Source organism: Misgurnus anguillicaudatus, chromosome 16, assembly GCF_027580225.2.
Source record: "Misgurnus anguillicaudatus chromosome 16, ASM2758022v2, whole genome shotgun sequence".
NCBI lineage: Eukaryota > Metazoa > Chordata > Actinopteri > Cypriniformes > Cobitidae > Misgurnus > Misgurnus anguillicaudatus.
The window spans coordinates 31,107,153-31,123,073 of NC_073352.2; the positions used below are offsets into that span (position 1 = coordinate 31,107,153).

General features: G+C 41.1%; 1 protein-coding gene across 5 annotated transcripts in view; it reads left to right on the plus strand.

The window, feature by feature from the left end:
• Positions 1 to 15,921, plus strand: part of LOC129422543 (transcription factor COE3) — a 115,094-nt gene that overhangs the window by 77,107 nt on the left and 22,066 nt on the right. For all 5 annotated transcript variants that reach the window (XM_055178533.2, XM_055178534.2, XM_055178536.2 and 2 more), the window contains exon 11: positions 13,722 to 13,810. In XM_055178533.2, coding sequence (XP_055034508.1) covers positions 13,722 to 13,810 — 89 coding nt within the window. The remainder of the gene's footprint in view (positions 1 to 13,721; positions 13,811 to 15,921) is intronic.

Consider the following 15,921-nt stretch of genomic DNA (forward strand, 5'->3'; position numbering starts at 1 on the left):
GAGCGTTTACAGTACCAGCATCACAATACATTTCTATCACGTTTTAACAGGTTGATCTTTTTGTCTAGTCTCTCAAGTCCTTTGTTAGCATTTAAGTATTGTAGCATGCAAGCTTTACTGTCCATAAAGACAATTTCCCAAGATGACACGCTGGCTTGACAATACCGGCTGTGTCTTTACCTTTGGCCGATGTCCGTCCTGCGTCCGACAGGGAGGGCGAGTATATCATTTAGTCAAATCGATGCTTTTCATACACCGATTATTCCATCGGAATAATCCAGATGCCAGTCAAGGAAGGCGAAAGGTCAGATCTGGGACTGTTTGGTCCGATAAGAAAATGTCAGAGCTGTGTTCGGTCTGTCTGTAAAACATCGGCTTTATCTCGGTGTATTTCTCACTCTCTTTGTTCAACCCGCCTCTCATTCAGATGCACAGGCTGTGTAAGCAGCAAAAAGAGACACTTTTACAATGGAGAGGACGAGTCTGTCTTACAGTCGGCCGTTCCTTTGCAATGCTAATGTCTGCTTGGACCGACAAGGTGATTTGACTGACAGCTGTACAGCGCATCGCTTTTATGAATCCTGCATTGAACTTAAAAAGTTCAAAAGAATATTCTCAATGCGAAGCCGCTGTTGCAAATGTTAAAGATGAATAATAAAGAACTGTAGAATATCTTGGAATCGGAAAGCAGAGATAGAACTAAATGGAAGGTCAAACAAGATAGAGAACAATGTCATAGTGAAGACATAGCTACAATAAATATTGTAACCAAAACGATCAGAGGCACCGTTGACTTCCATAGTAGGATAAAAGAATACTCAAAGGGGCTCATGATCGGTTTGGTTACAAACATTCCTCAAAATTTCTTCTTTTGTGTAAAATTTCTACATGTTATTTCGGACACTGCATACATAATCCTTTCGTTTCCCAGAATGCATCTCTCGTACACTGTAAATTAGATTCACACATACATATTTTAGTTTGTGGATGCACGGCTGTCCGTCTAGCAACTTATTTATTGTGCCAGAGATGTGTGATATTCATGAATGTGAAATAAAGCAGGCTTTTAAATACTAAATAGGCAGACTGCGTATAATTGACGAGAAAGCATCTAACCTCAGTGATGTCTTTCCCACAAGAGATTTCCCATAAGCCCCAGTGAGCTCAACTTTACACCGCATTCCAGCTCGAATCAAACTCGCTCCTTATCGTCAGCCGCTTCCAAATGAACGCCAGCCAGTTTGAATGTTTTGAAAGGAATACATTTAGGTCATCAGAAATTAAGCATTCGGGCCGCAGGGATTGGGAAGGGGCTTTGGTGGATGCGTACTGTACGTTAAGCTAAGGAACTGGCATCTATGCGCAGACACAAATAATTTTTATCATATTCTTTTCATTACCAGTAATGGACCCCAGAAATGCATCGAAGAGAGCCAATGTGCTCGTTGCACTGTTTATAGCTGACTGTCTTATCTTTGGCAGAGCAGGGAGCAGAAAGACAAGTAGCAATGCTCAGAGACATGTCTTCTGTGCAAGTGGGATGGTAGTGTTAACATCAGCACAGGAAGTGATCTCATCAGACTGAAGCATCTGGAGCTGTTGTAGGAAAATTGCACCTCTCTGAAACTGCTGGCTGTTGCATTGAAATGTTAGCGCTAGTGTTGGGGAAGCTACAGTACTCTGAAACCCAAACTCTGACTGTGCGTTCACATCGGTCATTTTCTCATTAATGCAATTATCTAATTAGAATGGGCCGACTGATTCAAGCTGATAGAAGAGCAACTTTGACTGAAATAAACACTCTTTACAACCGAGGTATGCAGCAAAGCATTTGTGAAGCCACAACACGCACAACCTTGAGGCGGATGGGCTACAACAGTAGAAGACCCCACTGGGTACGACTCATCTCCACTACAAATAGGAAAAACACTTCAAAATTGGACCGTTGAAGACTGAGAAAATGTTGCCTGGTCTGATGAGTCTCGATTTCTGTTGAGACATTCAGATGGTAGAGTCAGAATTTGGCATAAACAGAATAAGAACATGGATCCATCATGCCTTGTTACCACTGTGCAGGCTGGTGGTGGTGTTATCGTGCGGGGGATGTTATCTTGGCACACTTTAGGTCCCTTAGTGCCAATTGGGCATCTGCCTACCTGAGCATTGTTTCTGACCATGTCCATCCCTTTATGGCTGGTGTGAACGCACTATAACATTGAGGTTATGTTTATAGAGTGCCCCAGGGATGACATATTTTTGTAGGGCAACCCGAAAGTAAGCAGGGCACTGGTTATCTCACCAAAAAGGCGATTCATTTTTTCCCATAGATTTTTGGAATTTTTTTTTTTATTATTTTTCTGATATTTTGTATTGTATATACATTTTAAAAATATACAAAAATATTTTTTTTATTTTAATTTATATATGTATGTGTGTATTTATATATACGTAATAATTACACAGAAATATATTATGCAAAACCAAACTTTTATTTTGTATGCACTTAATTGCAATTGATCTTTTGACAGCCCTATTTACAACACTTAGATGTTTTGTCCGACAAGATAATCTTCACAGACGAACACAACTTTTATAAATTTTGAAGTCTAAATGCATTTTTTAGAAATGAAAAGCTAACCTTAGGCTACAAGTGAACTACACTACGCTCTCTCAACATCAACAGCATCACCACCACCAAGCTTTCAACAGCTTTTTTAAGGACATGTTAAAGCTTTAAAAAGTCACAAGTGGGGGTATTACTGGTATGTTTTATGACTTTTATGATATGAAAATATATTGGTCTCTTGTAAACCCAAGATCTTATTTAAGGAGTTTAACCAAAACCCCATTTAAAAAACCTACTGACTTTAGGACGATGAAACCGGAAGTGCTAAAATGCTAACTCGCTTCCGGGTTTTGCTTACAAAAATACATCATCCTTGCGGCACTCTATAGCATTAACAGCATTTGAAAAGATCAATTTACACTAAAAACCATCAACATCACTAGAAAATCATAATTTATAGATGGCATGTAACTAAATCTTATGTACATTTGTATTATTAAAATAAATATTATTATACAAAAAAGGAAAATGATACAGAGAAAAAATAAATTAAAGGCGGGGTGCTTGATTTTAGAAAAACACTCTGGAAAAAAGAATCTGTCCGACTACCAAAACACACTTGTAGCCAATCAGCAGTAAGGGGCGTGTCTACTAACGACATCATTGCCTGGGTTGCATATGTGTGGGGCGGGGCTATCAAAAGAAGGTCCAGATTCAGGTGATTTCAAATGTCAACATTGGCTTTCAGAGATCATGCACAGCCTTAAATCATCCAAACACAGTCGATCAGACTTCTAAAGTTTAGGTGATTATGTCCAATACGATGTGTACGAGGCATTTTGTTGATTGACCCCCCTAGGTACTCCTCAACACTAGCTAAAGCACCTCAGGGATATGTCAAAGATTGGCTCTTGTGGCACGGGCTAGTTAGAACATCTTGTTAGATTAGCAGAACGTTAAGTCCATTCTCACTTTTTGTGTTGCAGCTGGTACCTGATAACTATTACCGCACTCTTTCTCACATTTACCCTCTTCTGTTTCGTTCTCCCATCGGAGAGATCTTCTTCACTCCAATTCTGTGTTAGTTCTGCTTTCTGCCTGCATGCATCATTAAGTCCTTCAGTCTACCAGCGCTTGTCTCTTTCTCTCTCTCGTGCTCTCTTTCTCTCTCTCTCTCCAGGGGTTAAGACTCCCCAGGTGTTAGGTTTGGAGGAAGGAGGGCGAGATGAGTGTGAAGTGCCTGAGGGTATTGACTTTCCTGGGAAAACACAGCTCTCTAAAATCAGTAGCCAAATACTGCAATAACTCAACAGCCATTGATCGTCTTTCCCCTACGGCCACATTGATCTATACATTACAAGCTTTGAGACTGGCGGCATGGATCCAGCTTACGCTAACACAACCCTCCCAATCGTCAGTAACTTACTGCCACTGCCATAGTAATCATAATAACGCATGTGACGAGAAGTAATGTATTCTGTTTGATACGACTAAATGACAGCATCGTAGTACATCAGGCATCCAGACTGGTTACAGTATAGCCTGTTAGCTTTTTAGCATAAAAAGCTAGCAGTGTGCCGAAGAAGATGTGTTTGTGAAAGGCACCAGTTTGCATAGTGTTTTTATTAGAAAGTTAATTCTTGAACGTCCTAAATTGCTAAGCTTTGAATTGAAATACTAAGTAAACCCAAAAATATGTAAGGAATAATTGACGACGGCCGTTGAATTATACGAAAATAATGCACACCCAAGGTGGTAATGCTTACACCACGTGTGTGCATTATTTTCAATTATACTACGGGTCTGTTGAATGCTGTATTCTGATTGGTTGAGAAATGTTCCGTGGGTATGCATTATTTTTTGATAAACGCACACCTAACTTGTCAAATGTCTTAAAAATAGGCACCAGAGCAATGTTTGTGGTAACCGTGGTATAAGAGGAATAATTTACTCCAGTCCTCCGCTTCGCGTCGTGCCACATTACCACCATGGGTGTGCATTATTGTCTTATAATTCAATGGCCCGTAGTCAATTATTCCTTACATAATTTATAGGACCGGAGTCAATTATTCCACTTATACCACGGTTACCACAAACATTGCTCTGGTGCCTATTTTTAAGACATTTATCAAGTTAGAGGTGCGTTTATCAAAAAAGAATGCATACCCGTGGAACATTTCTCAACCAATCAGCATTCAACATACCCGTAGTATAAAGTATAATAATTAAAGGTATAGTTCACCCAAAAATAAAAATTCGGTCATCACAAAGGAAGAGATTTTGAGCACCATTGACTTTCAAAGTAGTATTTTTTTCTACTATGGATGTCAATGGTGCTTCTGTTTTCCTGCGTCATTACAAATATCTTCCTTTGTGTTCAGCAGAACAAATAAACGTATACAGGTTTGTTGAAACAACATGAGGGGTGTAAATGATGACAGAATGTACATTTTTTGTTAAACTATCCCCTTTAAGGATTTTTTTTCTTTGGCATTATTAAGAATTTAAAAAAACATTAAACACATACAATTTTACTTGATTAATTTAATTGCAGTCAAGGAAATGCATCAGTTGTATCTGAAGCATCCTTCCATGATGGAGGCTTTATTCCCCTAGCGGTGCTGTATGCATTCCAAGCAATTGCACAATATCTTGGAGACAGCGGCTGAGAGTACTGAAGGTGCGGGACTGTTAATATGAAGTATACTGGTCTCTAGGGCAGCTAACTGCCTGTCAGAACATGCCTGATGTCTTTCAGGCTGATAGCCTTTGGCATTGCAAACAAGAGCTGTAGCATCTTTGCCGGTTGAGACCTTTGGTTTAAAAAAGTACGGGGTGCCCTAAATAGGGTGCTGGGTTGGACGGTGGCAGAATAAACGATTTTCTTAACCACCTGCCCAACTATGTTCCTTGTCCTTTTTCTCTTCTTATTTAAGCAGCAATTGTAGAAAGGGGGTTGTTTTGAAGCTAATGGCCACCATGGGGTTGTAGACTAGGCTGGATTGCTCCCGGGGGAGCTTCATCTGCATTGCAAAAGGACACTTCATGCATAAGGGTATTGCCAAAACTGAAGGTAAAACTTATGAACGTTTTTGAGCTGCATCTCTGTTGAGAGTCTTGTGGAAATGTAGGGACGCAGTGCTGGAACAAACGTTGTGAATCTGTGTAAGGGTGGGATTGGATGTCAAAGCCACACTGCAAAGATTTTCTCAATCTAGTTTGAGTGAATGTAATTGCCACAGCCTGAGGCCAGAAGAGTTGATTGGAAAACCAAGGAGCGCCCAGCTGGTCTGCAACTTAAAATCACTGGCTGGTTTTGGAACCTGCTTTTTGTGTTCTCACATCAGCCAGAAGTTCTGGCACCATCCAGCGTACAAGCTCTTTAAATCTGGCACTTAAGTCTAATGGCACAAGCTCGGTGGACACGGTCCCTGATGTTTCTCAAAGGCCTTTCCTAAAGAGGCAGCTCGGAGAGGGACCAGGAGCAGTTCACTTGTTGCCCAGACCGTGGAACAATGGGCCACTTTGTTACCTTTTCATCCTCAGCACTGGCAGATGGAACACATTAGTGGAACGTTTCGCTGGATGAGCTACGCGGGGCTGCTGAGCACGTAGAACAGGACCTGGCTTGATGTCATTATTACGTATGGTGGCTTCACAGCTTGGATGTGTTTGAGAGTCTCACTGTAGGAGGTGGTCTGTCAATATCATCCTGACTGTAGTACATGTTAGTCAGTTGTTTTAATAGTAGCTGACTTTAGTGGAAGTTTACAGTTTCAAAGCAGTTTAAAATTGCTGTTTGCATTGCAGCTTCAAAAGGCTCCAAACGATCACAACCGAGTCTTATCTAGCAAAACTATAATCATTTTTGCCCAAAAAGTACTTTTTAACCACTTCTCATCTTGTACTAGCCATGTGATGTGCCAGCGTGATCTTACGTATTATGTTATCACGTCAAAAGGTCAAGCACGACGCATGCAGAACTATCGCTCCAGTAAAAAACATAAACATGATCAGTTTTTCTCCTTAGAAAGTGCAGTGGAATAACTTGTAGAAAAACAAAACAAGTGAAGTAGATGTGATGTTAATACACCAGCTCCCGTCTTTTAACTTCACTCATTCACTCTCTTTTTCTTCCCCTCTCCTCGGAGACCAAGAAGTGACGCTGTCCTAATGATTACTGCTTGCATCCGTTTGCCTCACCGGCTAGATATGTTAATCATCTTCTGGGTAATTGCCTCTGTAGCGCCTTGATTAAGTTGAGTGACACGTCAAGGAAGTGTGCCTCAAAGCCATGCTACCCCACCTGAGGAGCCTGTTATTATTTTGGAGTCACAGCCTAAAGTGTCCCCCCGTGAAACGACTAATTACCCAGCATTGGTTCCAAGGGTCTCCTCTTAAAGAGAAAAGTGACTCCTTTGATAGGGATATGAATTGAGCAAAGGCACGATCCCCTGGTGGAGAAAAGCCCTTTGCAGCTCATCAAACGCTCACATCCTCTTCTTACATCCCACTGATCTTATCTCACATGTGATGACAGACACCAGCAAAGTGATATAACAAGTGATTTCTTGAAATAAAGATGCCCCATCATGTCCCTTTTATTTTAGTAAGCGAGAATCATTTGATGGTGATCTACCCAATAAAGCCAGACAGTGTTTCAAGGTGTGATGTCACACGGGTAAATTGAGGTCAGATCACGTAGCTCAGCTTTCCTAATTGCTGCCATAACAGCGAAGTGCGTTCAAGCCGTAATTAAAAGTGTGTGGTTTGTTTCAGTGTGAGCAGAGATCTCTGTTGTCTGTGTGCTTAAAGGGGCCGGGGTGGGCTTCTCTTCATCTTCCCTGGTGGCTCTCCACTTTAAAGAAGCCTGCGCTGCCTGCCTCTACTGTCAATCACAGTTTAAAGTTCATGAAATTTCTATGAAGATCGATCCAGGGAAGAGGAGGTAGGGTTGTTTGAGGATTGCAAGGGTTAGGGATGGGGGAGCGGTCCGTAATGATTGATCAGAACTTGCACTTTGAATCTCACTTCTTGTTTTATTTCTTAAGAGTGGTGTGGTGGGTGAAGTGCATTCTGATTTTTCCTGCATAGCAGAAGCTCATGGCCACATGGGCTTGCATCTATTTTCGCACGTCGTAACCTTTCTGATGCAAGGACTAGACGGATGGGTTCGAATCAATGGCACACGATAGGGGGTCTTCAGACGTTTGTCAACATGCCAGATCGGCGACCTCACTGCGATAGCAGAGCGACACTTGACAGACTAGAGGAGGAAAACAAATCACTTCCTTTCCATTCACACCCCTCACGTCACCCCGTTGTGCATCTGCAAATGTCTTGCCCCTAAAGAGTAGACGACCAATCTAAGTGCAAGCTACCCATCTGCAGGTGGAAGAGCCGCTCGGAGCGATTCTCTCCCATATCAATCATGTAGCACATGAAAATGAGAAATTGAGGTGTGTTGTGTCGGAATCCAACCCGGCATCAAATTCCCCATTCCATCAAAGCGCCTCCCACAGATGGAGCAGGACTTGATCAAGTGTTTTAGACGGACTGTGGGCTCCATCTGAAATCGTTCAGTCTGCGTTAAAAGGAGACCGCTGAAATAGCCTCTATCTGAATGCCGTAGACGCAAGGTTTGGATGGTGGCCGGGGGGCGTGACTACGCTTACAATCACAGCATCATGTGGGTTAAAGAGGAGAGAACAGGAATGGATATGTTACCTAAAAAGCTCCCATGTTGTTAAGACAGACGCCATCAGGGAGAAGAGAAACATGATCAGTCAGGGGCCCTTTTGGAAAGTGGGGACAGGAGAATGTAAATAGAAAAACAGAGGAGGGTAAATAGTTGTAAGCCCAACGGAAAACATCGATGTAAACAAATGCAGACTAAATGTATACATATTTGCCGGTAGACAGGTTGGTATAGTGGGGATTGCGATTTTCAGAGGTTTGGGAAATGAAGTGTTTTGATAGTTTCTGGAGGTCTGATCGAGATGCAGGCCAACTTACAATGACTTTTAAAGCTCAAGTGTTTCAGTAACTTTTATGCATTAAAGGGGACATTTCACAAGACTTTTTTAAGATGTACATCTTTAGTGTCCCCAGAGTACAAATGTGAAGTTCTAGCTCAAAATATCAAATAGATAATTTATTATAGCATGTTAAAATTGCCACTTTGTAGGTGTGAGCAAAAATTTGTGGGTGTGTCTTTTTAAATGCAAATGAGCTGATGAAATTCAAACACTGATCACCATAATGGTGGTTTTTTGAAATTAAAACTTAATTGTACTATCAATTATTCTCTCTCTCCTCTCTCTATGCACTAAATGGCAGTGCCATAGTTGGATAGTTGCAGATTAAGAGATTGTATGTTTATAATAAGATCCCCTTCTGACATCACAAAGGGAGCCAAATTTCAATGACCTATTTTTTCACATGCTTGCAGATAATGGTTTACTAGGTTGATGGAAGCACTGGGGACCCAATTATAGGACTTCAACATGGAAAACTCATATTTTCCTGACTTTCATGTCCCCTTTAAGAAGTCCAGTGCATTCAAACTATACATTGAGTGCGTGCATTCGCTAGGAATTTAACCCATGACTTAAGCAACACGAATAACCTTATTAAAAAAATTTTAACCAAGGCTGCAGCCCAAAACCATCTATTTCCATACTATATAGTAGGCAAAAAGCAGTAGGCGAGGTGAGCAGTATTTTAAAAACAGTAGTAGTACCCGGATGACCTACTACTTGGGGCAAGATCCCAAAGTGTTCATTCAATGCACACTTTGCTATCACGAGAAGAGTTATCCAACGAAGAAGATGACGGAGGGGTGTTGTTTTATAAAAAATGCCCGAAAGCGGTAAAGCGACTATTCAAACGCAAATACATATATATTAAACTGTGTTTAAATTGCACTTTTTTACGAATTGCGCGAGTTGACAAATTTGAACTTTGGCGGGAAAACGTGCCGCATTAACCAATCAGGAGCTTGCTCTAGTAGTGACGTGATTACAGGAATGCGAGCGGAGTCGCAGAAGCCCCTCTCATGACGCAAATTTCCGTGTGAATGTCTCGATGACTACAATTTCACGCACAAATAAAGCGAGTAAACTCAAAAGAGGCAAACTAGATGCGAATTTGACGCCCCAAATGCGGCTGGTGTGAACTCACGCTAAGTGGACCGAGAAGCGACACATCGCGTTGCGCCATGAATCTAAAAACAGAACACATTATTTTCTATGAATGGCGCCGTCTGTCCACACTCTGGACACTGCTCAAATCCCTGTCGCGCCGCTTAGTTTAACATTAAATAACATCATATTTGTCCCAAACCATTAGCGATTAACATTGGCTGCTAACGTATATTTAGCATTTTGAAGTAGACGCTATCTGACTAAGCTTGCGCTATTTAATGTGCATGACACCTTTAGAGCGTTTTGCATCTGAGCATTTTTTGGTTATGTCTGATCTTCTGTTCTTTTAATTCTCTCCAAAACATATCAGACTCATTAGTCTATCATGAGTTGGTAAGTGTTGCGTGGTTTCCCAGTGAGCCCTATATGACCTCTGTGTAGCGTGTAATAAGACGAGAGAGGTATGCTGGGATTGATTTTAGAGTTGCACGCACAACGTCTAATTTGCTAGATAGATCGAGCCACGGTGAGCTGTGTTGAATTCAGGTTAACTGCCTGCTATAGGTCAAGCGTTCTCTGTTTTTGCGTGAGAGGATTGTGATGTGTCGAAGGGCGTAGACGATTTAGACTTGATCTGGGGTTACGCTACGGTACTTACGATGGAACACGCGAGAAGAGGATTGTAGAAAGCATTATAGATACGGTACAAGCATACAGAGATCCATTTTACCCAATTCTATCCTGTTTGTGGCATCTCATTGTGTTGTACTGTCCCACCGGACATCTAAAAGGGGAAATCAGCCCCACAGCGCCTGCAATAAGGAGATGATTAAATTAATAATAAATATACATCCCTCTCTTCGTCTCATCTAACGCACCCGCTCGCTCGTGCTCGCCCTCTTGCCACCTCTTCACCGAACTGCATTATCTTTCCCTTTTCGAAATCACACGTCAGGCACCGCAAAGGCGCGTGGATGGCTGAGAGGAAGGGAGAAAAAATCAATACAAATTACGACAGAGAAAGTGGCACTGATGGCTAGAATTGCAGCATATGTTTACACTAAATCAGGCAATCTATCTTCATATGGGCTGTGTAATGCAGGCGGGGTCAGGGTTCGGCCCGCGCACACACACTCTCCAATTACTCCCACTTCTCCGCGGGAGGCAGCCGTATCGATTGGCTGAGAGGACACAGGCCCTGCAGGCAGCCAATGGGGCGCTGGGGTCAAAGTTCAGGGGGATTTTAATAAGAGAAGTAATGGGCTTAATTTCTTGGGGGGGGGTGATAGAAAGACAAACCCCTCCTCCTTGTGTCTCCTGTCCACTGGTTCATTAAAGTACAAGTTTTATGTGATTGATTTGTGAAATTGCTATCACAGACGTTCTTTCTTTCGATCTCCTTCCTTCCTTTCTTCTTTTTATTTCTTTTGTTCTAATTTTCATATTCTTATTCTTTTATTGTTCTTCCTTCCTTCCTTCCTTTATCTGTTTTGTTCCTATTCTTTCTGTCTTCCTTCCTTCCTTTCTCTTTTTTAGTTCTTTTGGTCTTAATTATTTCTTACTCTTTTTCTTTTATTGTTCTTCCTTCCTTCTTTCCTTCCACTTTTCCTTTCTTCATCTTTTTTGTTATATTCCTTCCTTCCTTCCATCCTTCCTTTCTTATTTTTTCCTTACTTATTCCATTCATCCTTTCTTTCCATGCTTTCTTTATTTTCTTACTATATTTTATTTCTTTTCTTTATATTTATTTTTATTTTTTTCTCTTATTCTTTCATTTTTCTTTCTTCCTAACCCCTTTTCTTTCTTCCTCCCTTCCTTCCCTTTTTCCTTTTTTGTTCCCTTTCTTTCTCTTTTTTAGTTCTTTTGGTCTAATTTTTCTATTATTGTTCTTCCCTTCATCCATTCATCCATCCATCCTTCCTTTCCTTATTAATTTCATACTTTCTTCCTTACCTTCCTTCTTTCTTCATCTTTTTGTTCCTATTCTTTCTTTCTTCCTTCCTTTCTTTTTTGTAGTTCTTTTGGTCTAATTATTTCTTACTCTTTTATTGTTCTTCCTTCCTTCCATTCATGCTTTCTTTATCTTTTTGTTATCTTCCTTGTTTCCTTTTATCCATCCTTCCTTCCTTTCTCTTTTCTTATTCCTTTCATCCTTTCTTCCTTCATTTTCTTGCTATCTTTTTTCTTCCTCCCTTCCTTCACTTCATCCTTTTGTTCCTTTTCTTTTTTTCTTTCTCTTTTTTAGTTCTTTTGATCAAATTATTTCATATTCTTTTTCTTTCTTTCTTTCATCCTTCCTTCATTCCTTATTCCTTTCATCCTTTCTTTTCTTGCTTCCTTCCCTTCTTTCTTTCTGCTTTTATTTTTTCTCCCCTTCCTTCATTTTCTTAATATATTTTTTCTATCTTCATATTTTTTTTTAATTCTTACTCCTATTCTTTTATATTTTTTCCTTTCTTTCTTCCTAACCTATTTTCTTCCTCCATTCCTTCCCTTCATCATTTCTTAATTTTTTTGTTCCTTTACTTTCTTTCTTTTTTTTGGTTCTTTTGGTCTAATTCTTCTATTATTGTTCTTCCTTCCATCCATCCTTTTCTTTCCGTTCCATCCTTTCCATCCATCCATCCTTCCTTTCCTTTCCTTTCCTTTCCTTTCCTTTCCTTTCCTTTCCTTTCCTTTCCTTTCCTTTCCTTTCCTTTCCTTTCCTTTCCTTTCCTTATTCATTTCCTCCTTGCTTACTTCCCTTCTTTATTTCTTCTGTTCTTTTTCCTTCTCATTCCTTTATTTTCTATAACACATTTTCTTTCTTTCACTTATTTTATTTGATTCCATCTCCTTACACAGTTTTTCCTGACACCTTTATCTACAGATGTGACTATTATCACATGGCAGACTTTTCAAAAATGACACATTGACACCTCCATCACTTACTGAACCTAATCAAACTGCATTAGATCAGTGTACATTTCTCTTGAACCAGATCCACAGCACCTTCCTCACAGCCTCCCGAGGGACCGTTCTCTCACCGCCACAGGGCCACAGAGTCCCAAAGACCACCACACACCCCCTCCAACCCGTCACTCCACGAGCACTTCTCTCCTCCTTTCTGTGAAACGGGCTCAAACAAATTTGATTTAGCAGCTCGGCGAGGGCCATTCACGAGGAAAGAAAACAAATATTGTTATAATGGTAATAACATCTATTTGCAGCGCACGACAAACGGCGCCGGGCCCTTTGAAAAGATGCCCCTGCTCCCGCGCAGCCACCTTATTCTTATTCATGAAAGCACCGCTTATGCATATTAGCGCAAACTAGGTATTCTACTTGCCGGCGTTTGGACTGTCAATCATCCTTACGGAATACAAGAAGGAACGGTGACAAAAGAGGACCGGGCAAGAAGGCTGACAAATTGTCCCCAAAGTCAAATTTGACAGCCTTTTATGATTAATGGGCTTGATTATGGAGAAATATCTCCCTAACTTCTTTCCGGGTGTTTCTTTCGGCGTTCGCATTCGCACAAATGGGGAAGAGAGGCTAAGCGGAGAAGCAAGAGAATAAAATCAACCGCGAGAAGAGTTGAGTGAGAAGAAAGGAATTGAATTAGGCAGGAAAGGTTAGAGTTTGTGACAATAAGAAGCGTGAAGAGGGAAGCAAAGGCCATAGGGTCTTACTAAACACTTCATAAAACAAATTTGCGCAGGAGGAAGCCTGGATTGATGCCACCGGGACAAATGTAAACACCAGGGGGACAAATATACATGAATGTGTAGCTCCAACATCATGGGTTTGGTTCACAGGAAAACACAGCTGATAAAAAATGTATACCTTATATCACCTGAATGAAAATGTCTGCCAAATGCATATTAACGCACATTAATGTGAATGTACAAACACTGATATTTGTACAAACACTGATTCCAATTCTGGATACATAACAAAAATGCCATCATCTCCTCTGTCTAAGAAACTTCTCCAATTAAATCAAATATATATTTTGTGTTTCCCTTCAGCTCTGAACGAACCCACCATAGACTACGGCTTCCAGAGGTTACAAAAGGTCATTCCTCGTCATCCCGGAGACCCGGAGAGGTTACCTAAGGTTAGTGTGTTCAAAATGTCTAAAAACAGCCACATCTATACTTCAAACGTTCTCCCGAGTTTGCACACCAAACCTTGATTCTCAAAGCCTGAGGGTCTTGAGTTTGACAGCGTAGAAGCAACATCGCACACAGGCGTGTGAATGAAAAAGCAACTGTTCGTGTGATGCTGGCTTTGAGAGGGTGAGATGGAGGTTACATCCATGCTGGTGGCTCGCTGCCACTTTGGGGCAGCAACAAGCAAACAAAGCAAAAAGAAAAAGGAGATATGCATGCGAGTGTCTACAGTATGCAAAACACACATGCATGAATCACGCACGAAAAAACTGAATGTGCAGTCAGGTGCCCTGGGCGGTTTGCCGCCTGGTTAGTATGAAAAGATTATTTTCCCCTAAAAAGGCGGGACGCTAAGTGAGAGAGATTCTTTCGGGCAGGGCGCTGGTGTAGGAGGGGATCAGATCTGATGCGGACTGACATTTTGAAACAGTTGCCAAATTGAAACCATTTATCAAAATCTGACATCTGAGATCCAGTCACCAAAAAAGCAGTTTATTTGTAAATTGATACTAATAGTGAGCATACATTGTCTGGCTGCTTTGATGGTGTGATTTGTAGAGAGGGGAAAGCCAGCCATCACCTCTTATATACTTATACATTCAAGAGGAAAACTCAATAAGCTTTTTTCCCTCGCCTTTATTTTGCTCCTGGTGCCGAGAATTTTTGACACAGTCCTATAAATAAATAACCGAGCAAATACATAAAGCAGTAAGTAGGTAAATAAATAACTAAGTAAATGAATAAGTAATTGAGCATGCAAATAGGCAAATAAATAAACAAATACAAAGGTTTAGAAAGTAACCATGCGAGATGTTTCAGGCTGTGCATTTGTGCCACTGTGGCACTTATATTGTGTCATTAATATATATATATATTTGCTGTTTGAAATTGTTTGTTTAAAGCAAAAACTTGTGCATCTTTGCGTGCAGCGTGTGTAATATGTGTATGCTTGCCAGTGATGGCCCCTACATTCAGAAACCCAGCTGCGCTTGCCTGGCGACCTTTGCCGAGGCCAGACGTGTATCAGGTTTATCTATAATTTCATTTCCAGTCCCGGGTTTGGCCGTCAGCATGCACCTTTCTGTCCAGATAGATCAGGAATATGGACGTGATTCAGGTCCTGTATTTCTCGCTGGAATTCGGCACACATGCTCACAGACGGTCCCAGGCTGCCAGGAGGTTAACAGCCTGTGAGATCCACTCATTCGGACACCTGGATTACAGCGCGTCTTATAAATAGTTATCTCCATTAGCAACACTAAGTTTGTGTGGATGTTGTGTTTATTTGTAAAAACAAATACATTTCATCTGCATCTCAGCATTATAAGGTCATGAGTTTGATTGCCAGGGAACACACATATTATAGTTTGAATGCACTTTGGATAAAACCGTTAACCTGTCTGCCAAGTAAATGTGGAGTATTCATATTTATAGTTTTATACAGACCAAACATAAAAAAGAAATAGTGGTGCAAATGGATATTTGACTTTAGTTGTTAGTTATTGAGATTAATACAACCTCTCCGTGTGACAACTAGCCCCTGTCTGCCCTATAACCCCGATTATACACCTGTTTAAAGCGGTAGTCTGATCTATTGACTTCCTCTCCATTGGCACGTTGGCACATTATACCAGTTCTTTATTAGTATAGTAAGCCTGTATATGTTTATATGTGTGTGTGTGTGTGCGGTGAACCGCTGTTCACCAGCCTCGGTGTGCGTATGTGATTTATCATTGTTAGGGGACCTGTCGGATGGCTTGCTCTCCCGGGTCAGCTGATCTGCTCTCGCTGGGCGCTTGAGAACCATCCTTCCATAATTGAGCCCCTGGAAAGAAAGCATGGGGAAAAAGGAGGAAAAAATAGAGAAAGGAAGATAGAAACTGGCTTGTCGGGAGACAGCCTTCAGGGCTGGAGAGTCGAGAGTCGGGCCAATCTAGAGTCAAACAGACTCACCTTGTTACCCGTGTTGAATGAACTGCAGAGCCGGCGTGCTATTCTTTGTGACCCATCCAGACACACTTCACACAAAGACACAGACACACACTCAGCCAGACAC